At 61.7% G+C, this 14,699-nt stretch overlaps 3 protein-coding genes across 7 annotated transcripts; 1 reads left to right on the forward strand and 2 right to left on the reverse strand.

The window, feature by feature from the left end:
* Positions 1–190: 190 nt before the first annotated feature.
* Positions 191–1,528, reverse strand: NDUFAF3 (NADH:ubiquinone oxidoreductase complex assembly factor 3). Of its 2 annotated transcripts, none has more exons than XM_034998361.1 (5): positions 1,258–1,528; positions 962–1,154; positions 739–805; positions 522–622; positions 191–442 (listed from the first exon to the last, which is right to left on the reverse strand). In XM_034998361.1, the coding sequence occupies exons 1-5, from the start codon at positions 1,332–1,334 to the stop codon at positions 236–238; spliced, it is 645 nt and encodes a 214-aa protein (XP_034854252.1). In that variant the 5' UTR covers positions 1,335–1,528; the 3' UTR covers positions 191–235. The 2 variants fall into 2 exon arrangements, with proteins under 2 accessions (XP_034854252.1, XP_034854253.1); XM_034998362.1 differs by having other exon boundaries at positions 1,025–1,154; positions 1,258–1,474.
* A 1,010-nt stretch (positions 1,529–2,538) lies between these two features.
* On the forward strand, positions 2,539–7,358 carry DALRD3 (DALR anticodon binding domain containing 3). 4 transcript variants are annotated; one of them, XM_034998358.1, is made up of 12 exons: positions 2,867–4,489; positions 4,563–4,858; positions 4,980–5,236; positions 5,318–5,397; positions 5,482–5,610; positions 5,986–6,056; positions 6,165–6,226; positions 6,315–6,397; positions 6,488–6,670; positions 6,756–6,869; positions 6,972–7,040; positions 7,125–7,358. In XM_034998358.1, the coding sequence occupies exons 1-12, from the start codon at positions 4,325–4,327 to the stop codon at positions 7,242–7,244; spliced, it is 1,629 nt and encodes a 542-aa protein (XP_034854249.1). In that variant the 5' UTR covers positions 2,867–4,324; the 3' UTR covers positions 7,245–7,358. The 4 variants fall into 4 exon arrangements, with proteins under 4 accessions (XP_034854246.1, XP_034854249.1, XP_034854248.1 ...); XM_034998355.1 differs by adding an exon at positions 2,539–2,617 and having other exon boundaries at positions 3,906–4,489; positions 4,980–5,397; positions 6,972–7,358; XM_034998357.1 differs by having other exon boundaries at positions 4,980–5,397.
* On the reverse strand, positions 6,897–14,690 carry WDR6 (WD repeat domain 6). Its single transcript, XM_034998354.1, has 7 exons — positions 14,425–14,690; positions 8,745–11,226; positions 8,553–8,636; positions 8,343–8,459; positions 8,126–8,244; positions 7,422–8,026; positions 6,897–7,289 (listed from the first exon to the last, which is right to left on the reverse strand). The coding sequence occupies exons 1-6, from the start codon at positions 14,522–14,524 to the stop codon at positions 7,566–7,568; spliced, it is 3,363 nt and encodes a 1,120-aa protein (XP_034854245.1). The 5' UTR covers positions 14,525–14,690; the 3' UTR covers positions 6,897–7,289; positions 7,422–7,565.
* Between the last annotated feature and the right edge of the window lie 9 nt (positions 14,691–14,699).

Here is a 14,699-nt window from a genome sequence, read left to right on the forward strand (position 1 = left end):
CTGCATTGTGAGCAAGTACAAAGATTTGCATTTTGGGACAGGTGCCTATACTGCCTCCAGCCTCTGAGAAGCTATGTAGTCTAAATAAAAAGGGGATCCTCTGGTTTCACACAACCCCCCCCCCCCCCCCCCCAAGAGCCCGCTGAGCCAGCAGCTCTTCCTTGCTAGCAACACAACTAGTACAAAATGGGAAAGGTGGATTAAATTATTAATTTGCTGGCAAGAAAGACAAGTGTTACAGTGCCAAAGGGGAAGGGCTAATGAAAGCGCTGGAAACCCCTGCACTCCGCGAAGTGCCAGCGCCTTCCTGGACAGGTGAGCTCAGTTCCTGGTGGTTCCTTCCGCAGCCTGTGAGCACAGTCCCTCCGGGTGGAGGGATAAGAGCAGCTCCTGTTACTCGGCCTTCATGACACAGGAAGTTGAAAGTGGCACAGGCATTGGGCTGCAGAGAGAAAGCCTGCATCAGCGTGGCGAGGGCTAGGCCTGGGCCCTGCTCCGCGCTCCCGAGGCGCAGGGCTTACCGTGTCCTGCACTTCCACGGCGATGCCCCGCTGCCGCAGGGCTTGCAGCACCTGGGGCTGCAGCCGTTCAGTCCGGGCTCCGGTGCCCACCACAACGATCCCTAGGGAAAGATGGCCAGGGCTAGCCTGCGGCAGGCAGGCCTGTGGGGAGGCTGGGGCGGGGTGGCTTTTGGCTTTCTAGGCCTGGAAGCACCTCAGCCCTCCCCTTCTCCAGTACCTATCTGGGGCTCCAGCAACCAGAAGAGGGAGAAGCTTTCTTCGGTGATGTCCCGGTGAGTTCCTACCTGTGTTGGGAGGAGGCAGGTTAAACAAGTTCGCGCAGCTTTCCCCACAGAGCCCTCACCTGCGCCACAAAGGGGCAACGGAAAAGCCCAAGTTGGCCAGGGACAGAATCAGGGGGCAGGCCTGGGACTCTGGCCCTCCGCTGCCTCACTGCTCACGTTCCACTGCACCACGGAGTGCGGGAGCAGCGCGCAGGGCCCAAGCACGCGATTTCCATTGACCGTGAAGCCGCGGCTGCTGTAGCTGTCGATATACATGGACTGCGGGGACTCGCGCTGCAGCAGGGAGATGCGCGTCCGCTGGTACAGCTCGTCGTCCGCCGGCGTGAGCCGATGCCCTCGCCGTGGGGCCCTGCGGAGGGGTGTGCTCAGGATCTAGGGGATCGGGAGGAGCCGGGCCGGGATCGCCGGCCGTGGCGGGGCGGGAGAATCAGGGACGCTGGGCCCGGGCTCACCTCAGCAGCTCGGCAGGAGAACAGCGTAGCACTGCCCGCGCTCGGCACAGGCCGGGAAGCACGAACGCGGCGACCATGTCGGACCGGCAAGCAGGGAGGCCGGCGCTGGGTCAGCGGGGTCGTGGCGGAGCCCACCGCAGCGCGCCGACAGCGCCCCCTGCGTCCCGGAGGGCACGGCGCAGGTCGGCCGCCCCAGCGCGGGAGTTTGAGGGAGCAGGCCGATGCCAATTGTCCCAGGAGGACCCGTCCCCCGGCGCGGCTCCGGTGTCTGCACCTGCCACCCGCCCCGCCCCGGGCCCCCGCAGACCGTCCTGGGGGAGCCAGACAGCTGGTGGCGTGGCCCGCCTCAGAGCGCTGCCTGGGCCCCCGCCGCAGCCTGGTCCCCGGCTCTCAGCCATTACGTAGGGTTCCCGGGGCCTGGGGCGGGGCGGCCGCGCACCTGGTCGAGTCCCGCACACCTGGCCAGAGCGTGGGGCCAGCCTCCAAGCCCCTAATCCCAGGCTTTGGGGCGTCGGGTTCCCAGGGCGGGGCGGCCGGCTCAGGTTTCCCTCGCTCTCCCGCGAATCACGCCCCTCCCCAACCGTCACCCGCGCGACCGTTGGCGTCGCCGCCGCGCGTCTCCCAGGGCGTGGCTGCGCGTGGATTGGCTTCTTGGGAGCGCGAGGGGGCGTGGCTGATTGGTTTCTCCTTAAAATGGCTCCGAGTCTGCGGCCGGAGCAAGCGGAAGGGGACGTCGTGGTAGGGCGATTGTAGCTGTCCGGTTGGGATCGACCGGGCCGAACGGGACCAGATATTGAACTAGACAGCGGCTGGAGCATCGCCCTGTCGTCGCTCACTCTGCTCGCGGCCCGAGAATTCCCCGACCCCCCGTCTTGAGCCGAATCAGAGGGCCTACTGGCGCGAGAGTCGCTGGCGCCCGCGCGGGTTTCGGGCATCTCCGCGCCCCCACGGTGTCGTGACCTCAAGGGAACGTTGACGCGTCTGCTACCCATGGGGTCGGGCGGGAGGGAGGTTCGGCACAGCGGGGGACGGTCGCATTGGATTCCCGGGGGTCCCGTCGCCGCCATTGCCTCCCCCTCCCCCCCCCCACCCCAGCGCTCCGGGCGCGGGCAGAGTCACGGGACAAAGGGCTCCGGGTGCGGGGGTGTCCCCGAGGCTGGTGCGCGGGTTTACTTCCTCTCCGGCCCGACGGGCGAGCTCCTCTTTTGGCCGATCCCGAAGCCCGCCCCGCCACCGTCACCGCACCGGTGGCCTGGTTTCATGGGACCAACAGGAGTAATCCTACCCTGCGGATCTAATCCGGATCGGGACCGGTCCTAAGGGAGGCCCTTACCAATCTTCCTATTGTTTTGGGGCCCAGGTGAGCGCCTCGTTCCCACTACACTCGGCTTTACCGCCCACTTCTAGGTCCGTCTTCTGGTACTGGGAATGGGGGGTCCTGATCTGGCCCCAGGGCAAGGGACCACCACCCTCCCGGGGTTAGTCCCCCCCCTCCCCCGCCCACGGCTGGACAGCGGGCAACGGAATCCCAAAAGCAGCTGTTGTCTCCAGAGCATTCCAGCTGCGCTTGGATTTCGTTCCCTGCTCTCCTGCCAGAGCAGCGTCCTGGCCTAGATGGGGTGGGCCAACCCCTGACCCCAGACATACTTTATTTGGGTCTCTCTGGTCTCCGCCCCTGTCTCAGGTGCGCCCTCAGGCTGGAGATGGTGGGCGTAGGCGTCGGAGAGCCAGGGTTATGGTCATCTCTTGAACCTGGAGTAGCACTGACAAGGGAGGTTGGTCCCAGGGCCTTTGGACAGGGCTGCAATGGCGGTGAGTCCCACAGGGCAGGGCCACCCCAGCCCGCAGGCTATAGATAGCCTTTCACTTCCTGGGGAAAACCCACCCCAACCGTCTTCGTGTACCGAGAGTAGCTGAAGTCCCCGGCTTGGCCTCCAGCCTCCAGCCTGTTAGCAGCTGTCCCTGGGTCATGCGACTGCGGAATGGAAAGCGCTTTGGAATGACACGATCACTCCCGTTGAGTGGGCACCCAAGAAGCCATCGGGAATGTCGTGTCCGCCCAGTGCTCTTTCAGGGATCCCAGCAGGGCCTTGCAGCCCTGGCCCAGAAAGGGGTCTTGCCAAACTTCCTGCTCCTAGGATCCCCTCCTTTCTGAACTCTGGGCACTCTCACTGCTCCAGAGCAGTAATTATGGGTTTCCTGCACTCTGTGCTGTGTCGGGTTCAATCTCCATTAAAGAAAATAGAGAAAAGGGGGATTTAAGTTACACTGAAATGAAAACATTCCGGAGTCCTTGTGGGACAGAGGAAAGAGCTCTCTAGTGGAATGGGATGCTCCCAACTGAGAGCAGTCCTTTAGCTGAGTCCTCTCATGGTCACATTGTTTATTTTGCCTACAATGGCTCGTTGCCTAAACCAAAAGGCCTGAGTATCCCTGATAATGTACACAAGGTTAAAAGCATTAAAAACTGGTAATTCTGGAAAATATCATGATGGTTCTAATTCCTCAAAAATCAAGAAAAGAAATCCTACCAGAGTACGCATTTATCGGGAGTAAAGACCCAAATAGCAAAGGAGGAATGGGCTGTAAATAACCTGAAGCCGCAGAACACAGATTCTTTCAAAAATGAGATTTTTTTTTTTTTTTAGGAGGTCCTGAAAATGGTTAGCTGCCCTATTCCGCTGACAATTCATTTGGAACTTTTGACGTTTGATCAAGTGTCAAATGTGGGGAATGAAACGTTATCACAAATAGGTAAGATTTCGATGAAACAGTCGGGTCTGGGCCCCACTCGGTAGCGAGGATCTTTTCCCTGGTTGCTAATGCTGGTGACGACGACGGAACTCTAGGCCGAAGGCGGACCTCGCGATGCCGGGGCCGGGCAGGGCAGGCGGACCACGCGGAGGGAGTGCTGGGACCGAAGGTCGAAAGCGGCCGCCACGGTCCCCTCTGGCGCACCTGTCCGCTCAGGGACCGCCACCGGATACGCGCCCCGGCCAGTCGGCCCTCCCGGAAGCTCGACCTCCTGACGTTTTGCTTCCGGTTCCGCTGGCTCCTTCCGGTCGCCATGGCGACGGGGCGCTTGGGGGTCGGGGAGACGCTAGGGGCCCTCAACACGGCCCTGGGGCCTGGCGACCCCGTGTGGTTCAAGGAGACGCGCGCCCGCCACCTGCGCGCCCGAGACTTCTTGGCGCCGCGGCCCGCGCTGCAAGCGCGCTTCGGGGACGGACAGGTGGGCGCCAGCCGGGCGGGGATGTGCGGCCAGGGGCAGCGCCACAGCCCGCTCACCGCCCTTCCTCCCGCAGGTGCCCGAGCGTGTGGTCCGTGCGGTCGCCGGCCTGCAAGGCCCCGGCGTGGCCCCGGTGCTGCGCTGCGCGCCGACGCCCGCGGGTCTGGCACTCCAGCTGCAGCGGCCCGCCGTCTTCGAGCGCGTGCTCGGCGCCGTGGCCGCCTATGTCGCGCCCGCCGCGCCCGCCGCGCCCGGCCCGCGCGTCCTCCTGCACTGCCCGGCGCTGCGCGGCGCTCCAGGCGCGCTCCGCTTGAGCCAGCTGCGCGCCGTGCTCGTGGCCGATCATTTGGCGCGAGCTCTGCGCGCGCATGGGTGAGCGCGCCGCGGGGCCAGAAAGGCCGGGGTGGCGAGCTGGGCCTAGAGCCGCTGCGGGTGGGCAGGAGGGGGAGCTGCGGCGGGTGCTCGGGCTGAGACGGCCGCCCTCGCTTCCCAGGGCGAGTGTGCGGCTGGTGCCCGCCGTACGGGACCCGCACATGCCGACCTTCCTGCAGCAACTGCACGTGGACTGGCCCGCTGCCTCCGAGAGAGCCGCCACCGAAGCCCTGAGGAGCCTCGCGCTTGCAGAGCTTAGCCCTGCCCGGGACGGGGAAGCCCTGCCCCCTGGCGTCCTGGGCACAGTGTGCCTGAAGGAGGTGATGCAAGAACGGGGACGCGCAGGTGGCTACGACCCCAACCTGGACAAGTGTCTGGGTAGGAGCTGGAGCCTCGCAGGGCCGGACAGAAGGTGGGGGACCCTGCGCTCCTGGCTGGCCTCAACTGTGCTCTCCGCAGTGACTGAGGATCTGCTCTGCGCGCTGGCCGAGCTGCAGGAGGCTGTCCGCCACGGGCCTGGGGACGGCCCTCCAGGCCTGGTTAGTGACTGACCCCCCACCCCGTGGGCCTCTGGCAAGCCGGGGGTCCTGTGTCCGCCCAGTGACCGTTCTCCTACCCTGTAGGCAGCGGCCCCGGATGCTGATGCGGGCGGCTGCATGGTCGTACACGTGGTGAGCTGTGAGGAGGAGTTCCAGCAACAGAAGTTGGACTTGCTTTGGTGGAAGCTGGACGAGCAGGCTCCGCTCACACAGGTAGGTTGGTGATGGTGGAGCGCCCCCTCCTCCCCCACCAACCGGAGGGCCCTTGAAAAGCCATCAAGGGGCACGTTAGCTGATGAGTCCATAGGTGATCCTCGGGCTTGAGGGAGAGGTTAGGCTCGGTGAGCGGGCGCTTGCAGCAGGTGCAGCGTCCCAGGAGAGGGTGGGCTTTGGAGGCCCATCCCAGAAAACACTGAAGAGTAATAGCTTGGGGAAGCTGGACTGTGCGCTGAGGGGTGGGCTTGAGACGGAGGCTCAAAGCCTGGTGGCAAAAGGCTGGAGTCCAGGCACCAGGTTTAGGTCCCTCCAGGGGTTTATTGCTGGAGGTGTATTGCCAGCTGGGCTAAGCACCTGCTCTCTCCCGGACAGAAGCACCTGGTCTGTGGCCCAGTGAAAGCAGCTGGTGCCCCCGGCGCCCTGACTGCCCCCGAGTACTACGAGTGAGTGAGGCTGGAAGGGAGGCCACCGAATCAGGGTAGTTGAGGTGGGGGGGGGGGTCTCCCCCCCCCCCCCCGCAGGCCCCCCGGCTCACTCTTCTCCACACTCAGGCTCCGGCACGCCCAGGTGTGCAAGGCGTCGGCCCAGAAGCGCGGCAGGGAGCTGGCCCGAGGTGCGCCTGGGGGGCCGGGCTGCGCTCCGCGGGAGGGGCGGTCACCCGCTTCCCTGCACGCCCGCACTGACCCGCTCAACCCCTGCAGACCCGGCCTGGACGGAGGTCGTCCGCGTTCTCTCTGTGGCGACCATCAAGTTCGAGATGCTCAGCACAGCCCCACAGAGTCAGGTGAGCCCGGGAGCCCGACAGGTTCAGGGCTTGAGGAACAGGCTGGGTCGTGGCTGCAACTGTGCCCCCCCCCCCCCCCCGGCCCCCCAGCTCCTCCTGGCCCTGGCCGGCGGCAGCATTTCCACAAAGGGCACCAAGAGTGGCACCTTCGTCATGTACAATTGTGCCCGTCTTGCCACACTATTTGAGGGGTACAAGCACAGCACGGAACAAGGTCGGTACCCCACTTTTCCACCTGTGAGCAGTCTCAATTTTTCACTGCTACAGGATGAGGTGAGTGTCCTCCTGGGGAGCTGGGCACCTGCAGGAGGTTGGGACCGCCCCTCCCAGCGCCCTTCACCTCCCCCCGCCCCCGCAGGGTGAGTGGCTGCTGCTCTTCAACGGCGTGCTCCCCTTCCCAGACGTGCTGAGCCAGACCGCAGCCTTGGCGTGCGCGGCCCCGGGGCTCCACACGACGGCGCGCACCGAGACGGTGAGGCAGAGAGGGCCGGACAGACACTGCGCGCTTGATGATTTATTCTGGGCTGGGCACGAGATCAAGGAGACCAGCCAGTGACTCAGTCTCTGTCTCTAGATGTGCAAGTTCCTGGTTCAGCTCAGCATGGATTTCAGCTCATACTATAACCGCATACACATCCTAGGAGTAAGTACACAGCAAAGGGGAGGGTGCTTGCAGGGGTGCAAGGGAAGCAAAGGAAGAGACCAGCAGGCCCCTTCTCTCCTCCAGGAGCCTCGACCACACTTGTTTGGTCAAATGTTTGCCCGTCTCCAGCTTCTGCGGGCCGTGCGTGAAGTGCTCCACGCTGGCCTAGCCATGCTGGGTCTCCCTCCACTGAACCACATCTAAGGCCACAGAGACCCCGACAGCTAGGAATGTTTACAAAGTCATGACCTGGAAAAAAGATACAAAGACGCTGTTAGAGACCTGGAGCCAAAATAAATTGCTTCTGTTCCGTACAAAGCCGGGTCCTGTTGGTGGGTACTGGGGCGTAGGCTGGGTCTGCCCAAACAGCACCCGCCTCACCTTCTGTTCCTGCTCCGAAGTCAGGAGCCCGCGGCTGCCGCCGCCTCCTCAAGGCACACTGGGTATGGGCACAGACGGCCGCTTCTGTTCCACCCTGTCTGCGAGCAGGTCCCATGCCCAGCACGCCGGCCACCGCGGGACACCTTAATCATACCAGTTGTAAACCTCAAGCCCCTGGCCCCCAAGAGCACAGCGGTGGCCAAACTCAGGGCTTACAGGCCAGCAGTCCATGTCAGCCACGTCTGGGACATGGTACACGGTACTGTTCATGAAGGTGGGCTCCCCATGCCCCAGACGCCAGAAGGTCAGCCGTTGGTCGATGGAGGCTGAGACCATGAGGCTTGGGCTTAGGATCTTGAGACCTGTCACATGGGCAGCATGCGCACAGGGGACGGAGTACTCCTCTAGCACACGCAACTGGGGCACCAGCTCAGCACCCCCCATGGCCTCTTCCAGCTCCGGTGCCTCCACGGCCAGCACAAAGACATGGAGGGAGCCATCCTCACTGCCACTGGCCACGAGATGGCCCTCACGTGTGGGCAAGGTATGCAGGCTGTTGACACCACAGCTGTGAGCCTGGAGGGTCAGGCAGGGGGCGCCCAGCCCTGGAGGGAGAAGATGGTCGTCAGGGCCCAGCCCGCCACCGGGTGAAGGCGAAGTGCGAGGCGGGGAGGGACGGCCCAGGCTGTCTGCTAGCTACTCACGGTAGGGAAGCCCAGCGTCTGCTGGAGGCTCCAGGGCAGCGGAGCCGTGGTCCAGCACAGTAGTGAGATCCCAGAAGGCCAAGCTGCCGTCGGTGGCCGCGCTGCACAAGAACAGCCTCCTGGGGGCCGGGAGAGGGCAGCTGGGTCAGTGAGGGAGATGGGAAGCAACAGGAGCCCCCACCCGGCCCACGCGGGGCCCCCGGGCGGCCCCTCTCACCGCCGCTGGTTGGGTGCCTCATGGGTAAAGGAATGGACCTTGAGGACACACCGCTTGTGGTGGAAGGTTTCAGCCAGGAGCTGCAGCCGCCGCCCCGAGTCCTGCAAAAGGAAGAGCCTGGGGGGGGGGGGGGGGGGGGGGGCCAGCTCAGAACCCATTCTGGACAAACTTCCAGCCCTGGTGCTGGGGCCCAAGGCGCTCCGCTCTCACCGCACTGCTCCGTCACTGCAGGCTGCAGCCACTAGGGGGCCGAGGCCAGGCCGGTCGAGCTCACACACAGCCAGGGACATGTACCTGCAGACACGACACCGGCCAGCAGTCAGGGGCAGCCTAGGAGCAGCGGCAAGGGGCCAGCCCTGCGGGACGCCAGCCCACGCTCCCGCCTCGCGGTGCGCACGTCACCTGGTCTCTGGGTCCACCTTGACCGTCCGGTGCCGATTGCGCTGCCGGTCCCAGTACTCATCTAGCCGGTGGGACGAAAGGTGCATGACATGGCAAGCGAGGCGGCTTGGGGTGCTGGGGTCCGGGGTGACCATGATGCTGAAGCAGTGCATCTCGGCCCGGCCCCCCGCAGACACCACATGAGCGGTCAGGCCTGGCCGAGGATCCTGAGGGCCACCTGGGGTACCGATGCCCCACACGGCCAGGGCGCGCACGGAGGAGATATGATTACACACCGCTGTAAGTGCGTGGGCCGAACCGGTGACGGTGGGGAGCGCCAGGACACAGACGGTAGTGTCCTCACTGCACGTGATCACGATGTCGGTCAGGCCCGGCCCCTCGCTGCCGGGCTCCACGTGGTCGGGCTGCATGAAGCTGGGCACCTCAAATTCAGGCCCCAGAGTGATGGTGCCCACACGCTTCACACAAGTGATCTCACGGCCATGCAGGCTCTCGCGGAGAATCACATGTGGCCGGGTGCAGCCACCCAGAGCCCGGTAGAGCATGACGTCCCCGTCCTTGAGGTAGGCGAAGGCCATAGCCGCCTCGGTATCGGAGAAGGCCCAGGAGCGGTGCCCTCCACCGCAGTTGACGATGTGCAGCTTTTCATGTGACCGGGGACTCCACACCACAAACTCGTTGGCATGGAAACCCAGGATGACCATACTCCCGTCAGCCACCATGCGGAGCCCAGCCACCCAGTTCATGCCTCGGCAGGACTTCTGCCTGAGGACCGGCTGCAGTTGGCCGCCTCGCACAAAGAGCTGATAGTAGGCGCCATCGCGCCCCGTGGTATACACGTAGCCACCGTGGCAGGTGACGGACGTCACACCCTGCTTCCCATGCAGAGAGGGGAGGGCGGACACAGGGCCCCACTCGGTAGCAGCAGTCTCAGCCCCCTCACTACTACTACCTGCTCCAAGAGCTCCAGCGATAGCCCCGGCCTTGCCCCCAACCCCAAGGTCCTTGAGCAGAGCTGGTCTGGAGGGAAACAGCAACACAGAGCCCCGGCGGTCCCCACACACCAGGAAGTCACCAGGGGGTAAGAAGGCACTGCACGTGTGCCATCTCTGCTTGCTGGGCGGCAGCAGGTAGCGGCAACGTTCCTTTGCAAAGATGGCCTTACCAGAGGGCGCAGCTGAGATTTCCAGGCAAGCCACCACACCGCCAGGGCCCGATGCCAGCAACAGGAGCTCCTCGTAGCCACGCAGGGCCCAGCTCAGGCTATGCACTTTCCCACGGAACAGGGTCAAGTCCACGGCTGCAGTTGGAGTGTTGATGGGGACAACCTTGACCCGACCCTCCCCATTGGCCATGGCACAAAGTCCGAAACCCTCAGGACCAGGGGCTGCCTCCAGGAGGCAGTAGGACTGGAAGCGCTTGTCCTCCAGCAGCTGCTCCCAGCACTTGACCTCAAGGTCGTAGAGATACAGGGCCCCTGTATCAGTCACTGCCAGTAGTCGCCAGGAGCCAGCCAGCGTCACAGCCTTGAGGGTACCTGGCCTGCTGCGGGACTTGAAGCAGAGAGCTGAGACCCCTGAACCCGGGCACCCACGCCCTACCAGGTGCCACAGCCGGATGCCCGAGTCATCACCCCCGGTGACCACCCAGGCCTGCCTCTCATGGGCAGCTATAGCCCGGATCCCACGGCCCTGGTGGCCCCGAAAGGCCTGAAGGATCTCACCTTCATGGCTCCATACCAAGCAGACACAGTCCTCTCCTGCACTGATAAGGTAATTCTCCAGGAGCTTGACCTGCCACACACGGGCGCTGTGCCCAAAGCAGTGCCCAATATTCTGCACCCGACCCCCAGGCACCCGCAGGTCACCCACCTTCCAGATGCGGACACTTCGGTCTTCTGAAGCTGTGGCCAACAAGCCCTTGCTTTCCAGGTACGACATGCTGAAGATGACTCCCACATGCCCATTGACACGTCGGTCAGGGGCCACCGGCTTATTGTCTATTAAAGCGGCTGCGGGGTACCAGACAAGGAGCTGATTGGAAACTGCACCTGCCACTATGGTCAGCTCCTTCCAGGTATCTCCGATCAGACAGGCTGAGGAGAGGGTGCACCTGTCTGTGCAGGGCACCTCTTGCAGCATGCACCCTACCACAGGGTCGTACAGCACTACCGAGTTATGGCCCAGGGCCAAGGCCACGTTGCCCTCAAGCCAACGTGCATCCCAGATCCAGTCAGTCATGTTCCACAGGCCAGAGCGCCAGAGCTCCCGGAAGCGGCCCTGCCCCCAGCTAACTTTCACAATTCGGAGTCCCTTGCTCCCAAACACAGCCACCATAGCCTCCGAGTCAAGGTCTCCATTTGGTTCTGGTCGCACCCGGAATCCGTGGATAAGATAGTGGCCAAGCAGGTTCTGCACGCGCTTCATCATCCGCAGATGGCCACCAAAATCGAGGCTGTACACCAGGACATCTGGCCCCTCACCTAGGCAGAAGCAGAGAGCCACATCAGAACCTCACTCAACGGGGCGCCTGGGTGGCTCAGTCGGTAAAGCGTCTGCCTTCGGCTCAGGTCATGATCCCACGTCGGGCTCCCTGCTCAGTAGGGAGCGTGCTTGTTCCTCTCCCTCTCTCTGCCCCTCCTCCCTCTGCTTGTGCTTTCTCTCTCTCTCTCAAATGAATAAAATAAAATAAAATCTTTAAAAAAAAAAGAAGAAGAAGAACGCTCACTCAACTCTGCCAAGCCATGAAGAGACGGGGGCAGGGAAAAATCGGGCACGGAGTATAGCCTGCGAATGCACTAGAACACACAATCCTGCTGGCTCGAACCCTGGAAAATCCTTGGCCTCAGTGTCAGCTGGACTTTTCAGTGCTGACTTTCGGACGCCTGCCAGTTGCCCAACACTCAGTTCAACCTGGCTTCCTCAAATGCTGCCTCTTCCTCACCACACCTGACGGTTCCAATAGGAACCCTCGAAGCCCTTGTCCCAAAGCCCCAGCTGCATCTGCATCTACACACAGTCTTCCCACTCTCCCTCCCCCAGAGAAGAGGCTGTCCCCAAAGGTGATCCTCCCACCTTGGGACCACAGCAGAACCCCTCTGGATTTCCAAGAGCTTTTTCCTTGCAGCTCAGATGTAACCGTGTTCAACACTGATGGGAAAAACCAGGACAGGCGGCCCCCACTTTGGCAGCCAAGGCTCCCATGACCCTCAGCTACCTTCTGGCTGCCCTGCGGGCCCCTCTCATTCTACTAGCTCACCTTCAAGTTCTCTCAATGCTCCTCACTCCACTGATGGCTCCACTGACCGTTACCAGCTGGGTAACGGTCTACCCAGCCCCAGCCCCAAACCAGGAAGCTCACCGCTTATTCCGCTAAACTTCCCGCATCTTCTCATGTTCTTAGTCGCCAAGTTCCATGTGCTCACTTTCTAGAAATTTTTCAAATCCTTCCCACCACAGTGACTTTGGTCCAGGGTATCTATCACCTGCTAACCTGAGATGACACTAACAGTCCCTCATGCTATTTTTAGACTGCAGTTTCAAGCTCAATAGACATGCACTGAGCATCGATTATAAACCAGACAAGGAACTACACGCTGTAGTGAGTAAGACAAGCACAGACCCAGGCTCCTGGCCATCAGGCAGACACTAAACAGTATCACCCAAGTAACCTACATTGTCATAACTTTGTTAAGTTCCAGGAAGAACTGTAGGGATTGCTTTAATATAAAAGAGGGAAATCTACTCCAGTGATTTTCCCTCTAAAAGACATTTGGCAGTATCTGGAGACATTTCTAGTTGTCACACCTGGGAGTTATGCTAACTGGAATAGAAGCCAGGGATGCTGCTAAATGTCCTGCAAATCACAGACAGCCGCTCACACAAAAAATGATCTGGGCCAAAACGTTCATAGTGCCAAAACTGAGAAATCCTGGTGTCATCCAAGCAACTTGGTGAGTGTCAGGGGAGGCCACCTTGAGAACGTAACATTTAGGCTGAGGAATCAACAAGCAGTGATAACCAGAGGAAGAGTAGGCATGGGGGAGATGGGTGACCCTTTCTTGGCAGATGGAAGATCAAGTTTAATGGCCCTGAGGTGAGCAAGAACTCTAGGTTGTGTGGTTGGAATAGGAAACAAAGGGCTCAAAGGATGGGCTGAGAGAATGCTGCTGAGGGGGTCTGGGAGCCAAAGTTGCATGGCCTCGACTGATGGCAACAGGTAAAGAAACAGACAGATGCCACAAGTATGAAGTCAAAATCAACGAGAGGGGCTTGGGGACTGAGGAAGATGCTTGGGCTTGAGCACCTGAGTGGCTGTTGTTCTCCCTGCGCAGCTGGAGCACCCAGCAGGAGGATTTCCATTTGAAGAAACCTGTGCACTTGGAACTCACAAGCAAACAAGGCTGGAAATTGAAACTGTAGGTGCAAATGGGTGGAATTTGAGAATTGTAGCAATATAAAAGTCACTTTGGAAGTCACAGGAGCAGGGGAATTCACTTGAAGAGCTTTCTAACCTGCATTTCCCAAGTCATTTCCCTGTTTAAAACCCTTCATGAGGCCTCTTTCTGACCATAAAGTCAGATCTAGGCATAAAATGGTCTGGCCTCAGCTCATTTCTCCAGCCTCTTCTCCCAGACCGCCCCCCCCCCCCCTCAGCCTCACAGGAACTCTCTCCTTCCCCCAAAGTAACAAATTCTGTCTCAAGGCCTTTGGCATACTTACCCTCTGCCAGGAACTCACTGCTTCTCTTCTCCTAGCCCATTCTTGTGATTCTTTGGGTTTCTGCCTACTTATCCCCTCCTGCAGGAGCCTTAGGAGTCTAACCCGTGGTAGGAACCTTGGGCTCCCAGAGCCCCCACACCAGATCACAACTGGGCCACCCCTCCACACACACAAAACCACCCCCTAGGATAGGAAGCAGCTCACTCAAGGCTTGAACTCCAGTGCCCTGCCTCAGGGCCCTTAAAAAACAGCAGCACCACCATCAGTCACTAATGGCTTCCAGTTGAGCCTCGATGCTCTCCAGGGCTCTGCTGCTTCAGGTCCCAGGCTTTTGATGGCCTATGCTTCTCGACCTGACCTTCCCCGAAGGGATATCAACACTGGATTTCCTGGATGCAACCACCTCAGAAGGGGCCTCCGCGTCTGCCTCCCCAAGCACTGGCCCGCTCAGAAAGGTCTCATCCCTGGTTTCCCGCCACCCCATCCTCGTCGTCCCCACCTACCATGGAGAAGCCGCACCCACCCCTGGGAGCCCACAGCCCCGCCTACCAGGCCCCTCCCCCGAGAGGCCACACCACAGACCGCCCCCCGGACCCGCCCACGTCGAGGGGGTTCCCCCCAACTCCCGCCCCGCCCCGCTCCCGGCAGGGGCCACACACCGCTCTCCCTCCTTGCCCCGCATTCCAAGCCACTGCGTTTCCCCGCATTTTCCCGCGGCCCCACCGCCCTTTCCATGTCAGCTGCAGATTGTAAAGGAACTCGATAGCCACATCGTTTTTTTGTCTCTGGGGCTCCTCCGGCCGGGCCTCCAGCCCGCCATCTCCTGGCTCCCGCCCACCTCGATCGGGCTTCATCCCGCCGCCTGTCCTCCTCTTTGGGGGCATCCCTTTGTTCTCATGGTCCCGCCCCATGCAAGCGCCCGGTTTCTTCGCTAGCGCGTGCCTCGGACCAAACCTCACCCGCCAACAGCCGATCCCCCACGCACTCCAGACCCGTGACCGGGAGGAGTATGAGCTCCGAGGTTGCCCGCGGCCAAACGTAGTCCTCGTGAGCGTCCATGTCGGTCCTCGAGCCGCTGCGGCTGCCTTGGCCAAGAAGGGAGCTGAGCTCTCGCGAGACGAGCCTTCCTCGCGCGCAGCAGAGCCGGTCTGCGGCGGCCTTAGCAACAGGTAGAGGAGCCCAGGGTAGCCCGCTGCCAATGTCCAATCACGACCCTTCGCCCCACGAAGTCCCG

Source organism: Mirounga leonina, unplaced genomic scaffold (genome assembly GCF_011800145.1).
Source record: "Mirounga leonina isolate KUSES-001 unplaced genomic scaffold, KU_Mleo_1.0 Mir_94, whole genome shotgun sequence".
NCBI classification, from domain to species: Eukaryota; Metazoa; Chordata; class Mammalia; order Carnivora; family Phocidae; genus Mirounga; species Mirounga leonina.

Coding starts and splice junctions, on each gene's coding strand:
- NDUFAF3 (XM_034998361.1), bottom strand. CDS start 1,334: ATGGTCGCCGCGTTCGTGCTTCCCGGCCTGTGCCGAGCGCGGGCAGTG. Junction 806..961: donor ACTCCGTGGTGCAGTGGAAC/GTGAGCAGTGAG, acceptor CTCCCAACACAG/GTAGGAACTCACCGGGACAT. Junction 623..738: donor GTTGCTGGAGCCCCAGATAG/GTACTGGAGAAG, acceptor ATCTTTCCCTAG/GGATCGTTGTGGTGGGCACC.
- DALRD3 (XM_034998355.1), top strand. CDS start 4,325: ATGGCGACGGGGCGCTTGGGGGTCGGGGAGACGCTAGGGGCCCTCAAC. Junction 5,611..5,985: donor AGCAGGCTCCGCTCACACAG/GTAGGTTGGTGA, acceptor TCTCCCGGACAG/AAGCACCTGGTCTGTGGCCC. Junction 6,227..6,314: donor CGGCAGGGAGCTGGCCCGAG/GTGCGCCTGGGG, acceptor CAACCCCTGCAG/ACCCGGCCTGGACGGAGGTC.
- WDR6 (XM_034998354.1), bottom strand. CDS start 14,524: ATGGACGCTCACGAGGACTACGTTTGGCCGCGGGCAACCTCGGAGCTC. Junction 11,227..14,424: donor GGGGGATCGGCTGTTGGCGG/GTGAGGTTTGGT, acceptor GCTTCTGCCTAG/GTGAGGGGCCAGATGTCCTG. Junction 8,027..8,125: donor AGACGCTGGGCTTCCCTACC/GTGAGTAGCTAG, acceptor TTCTCCCTCCAG/GGCTGGGCGCCCCCTGCCTG.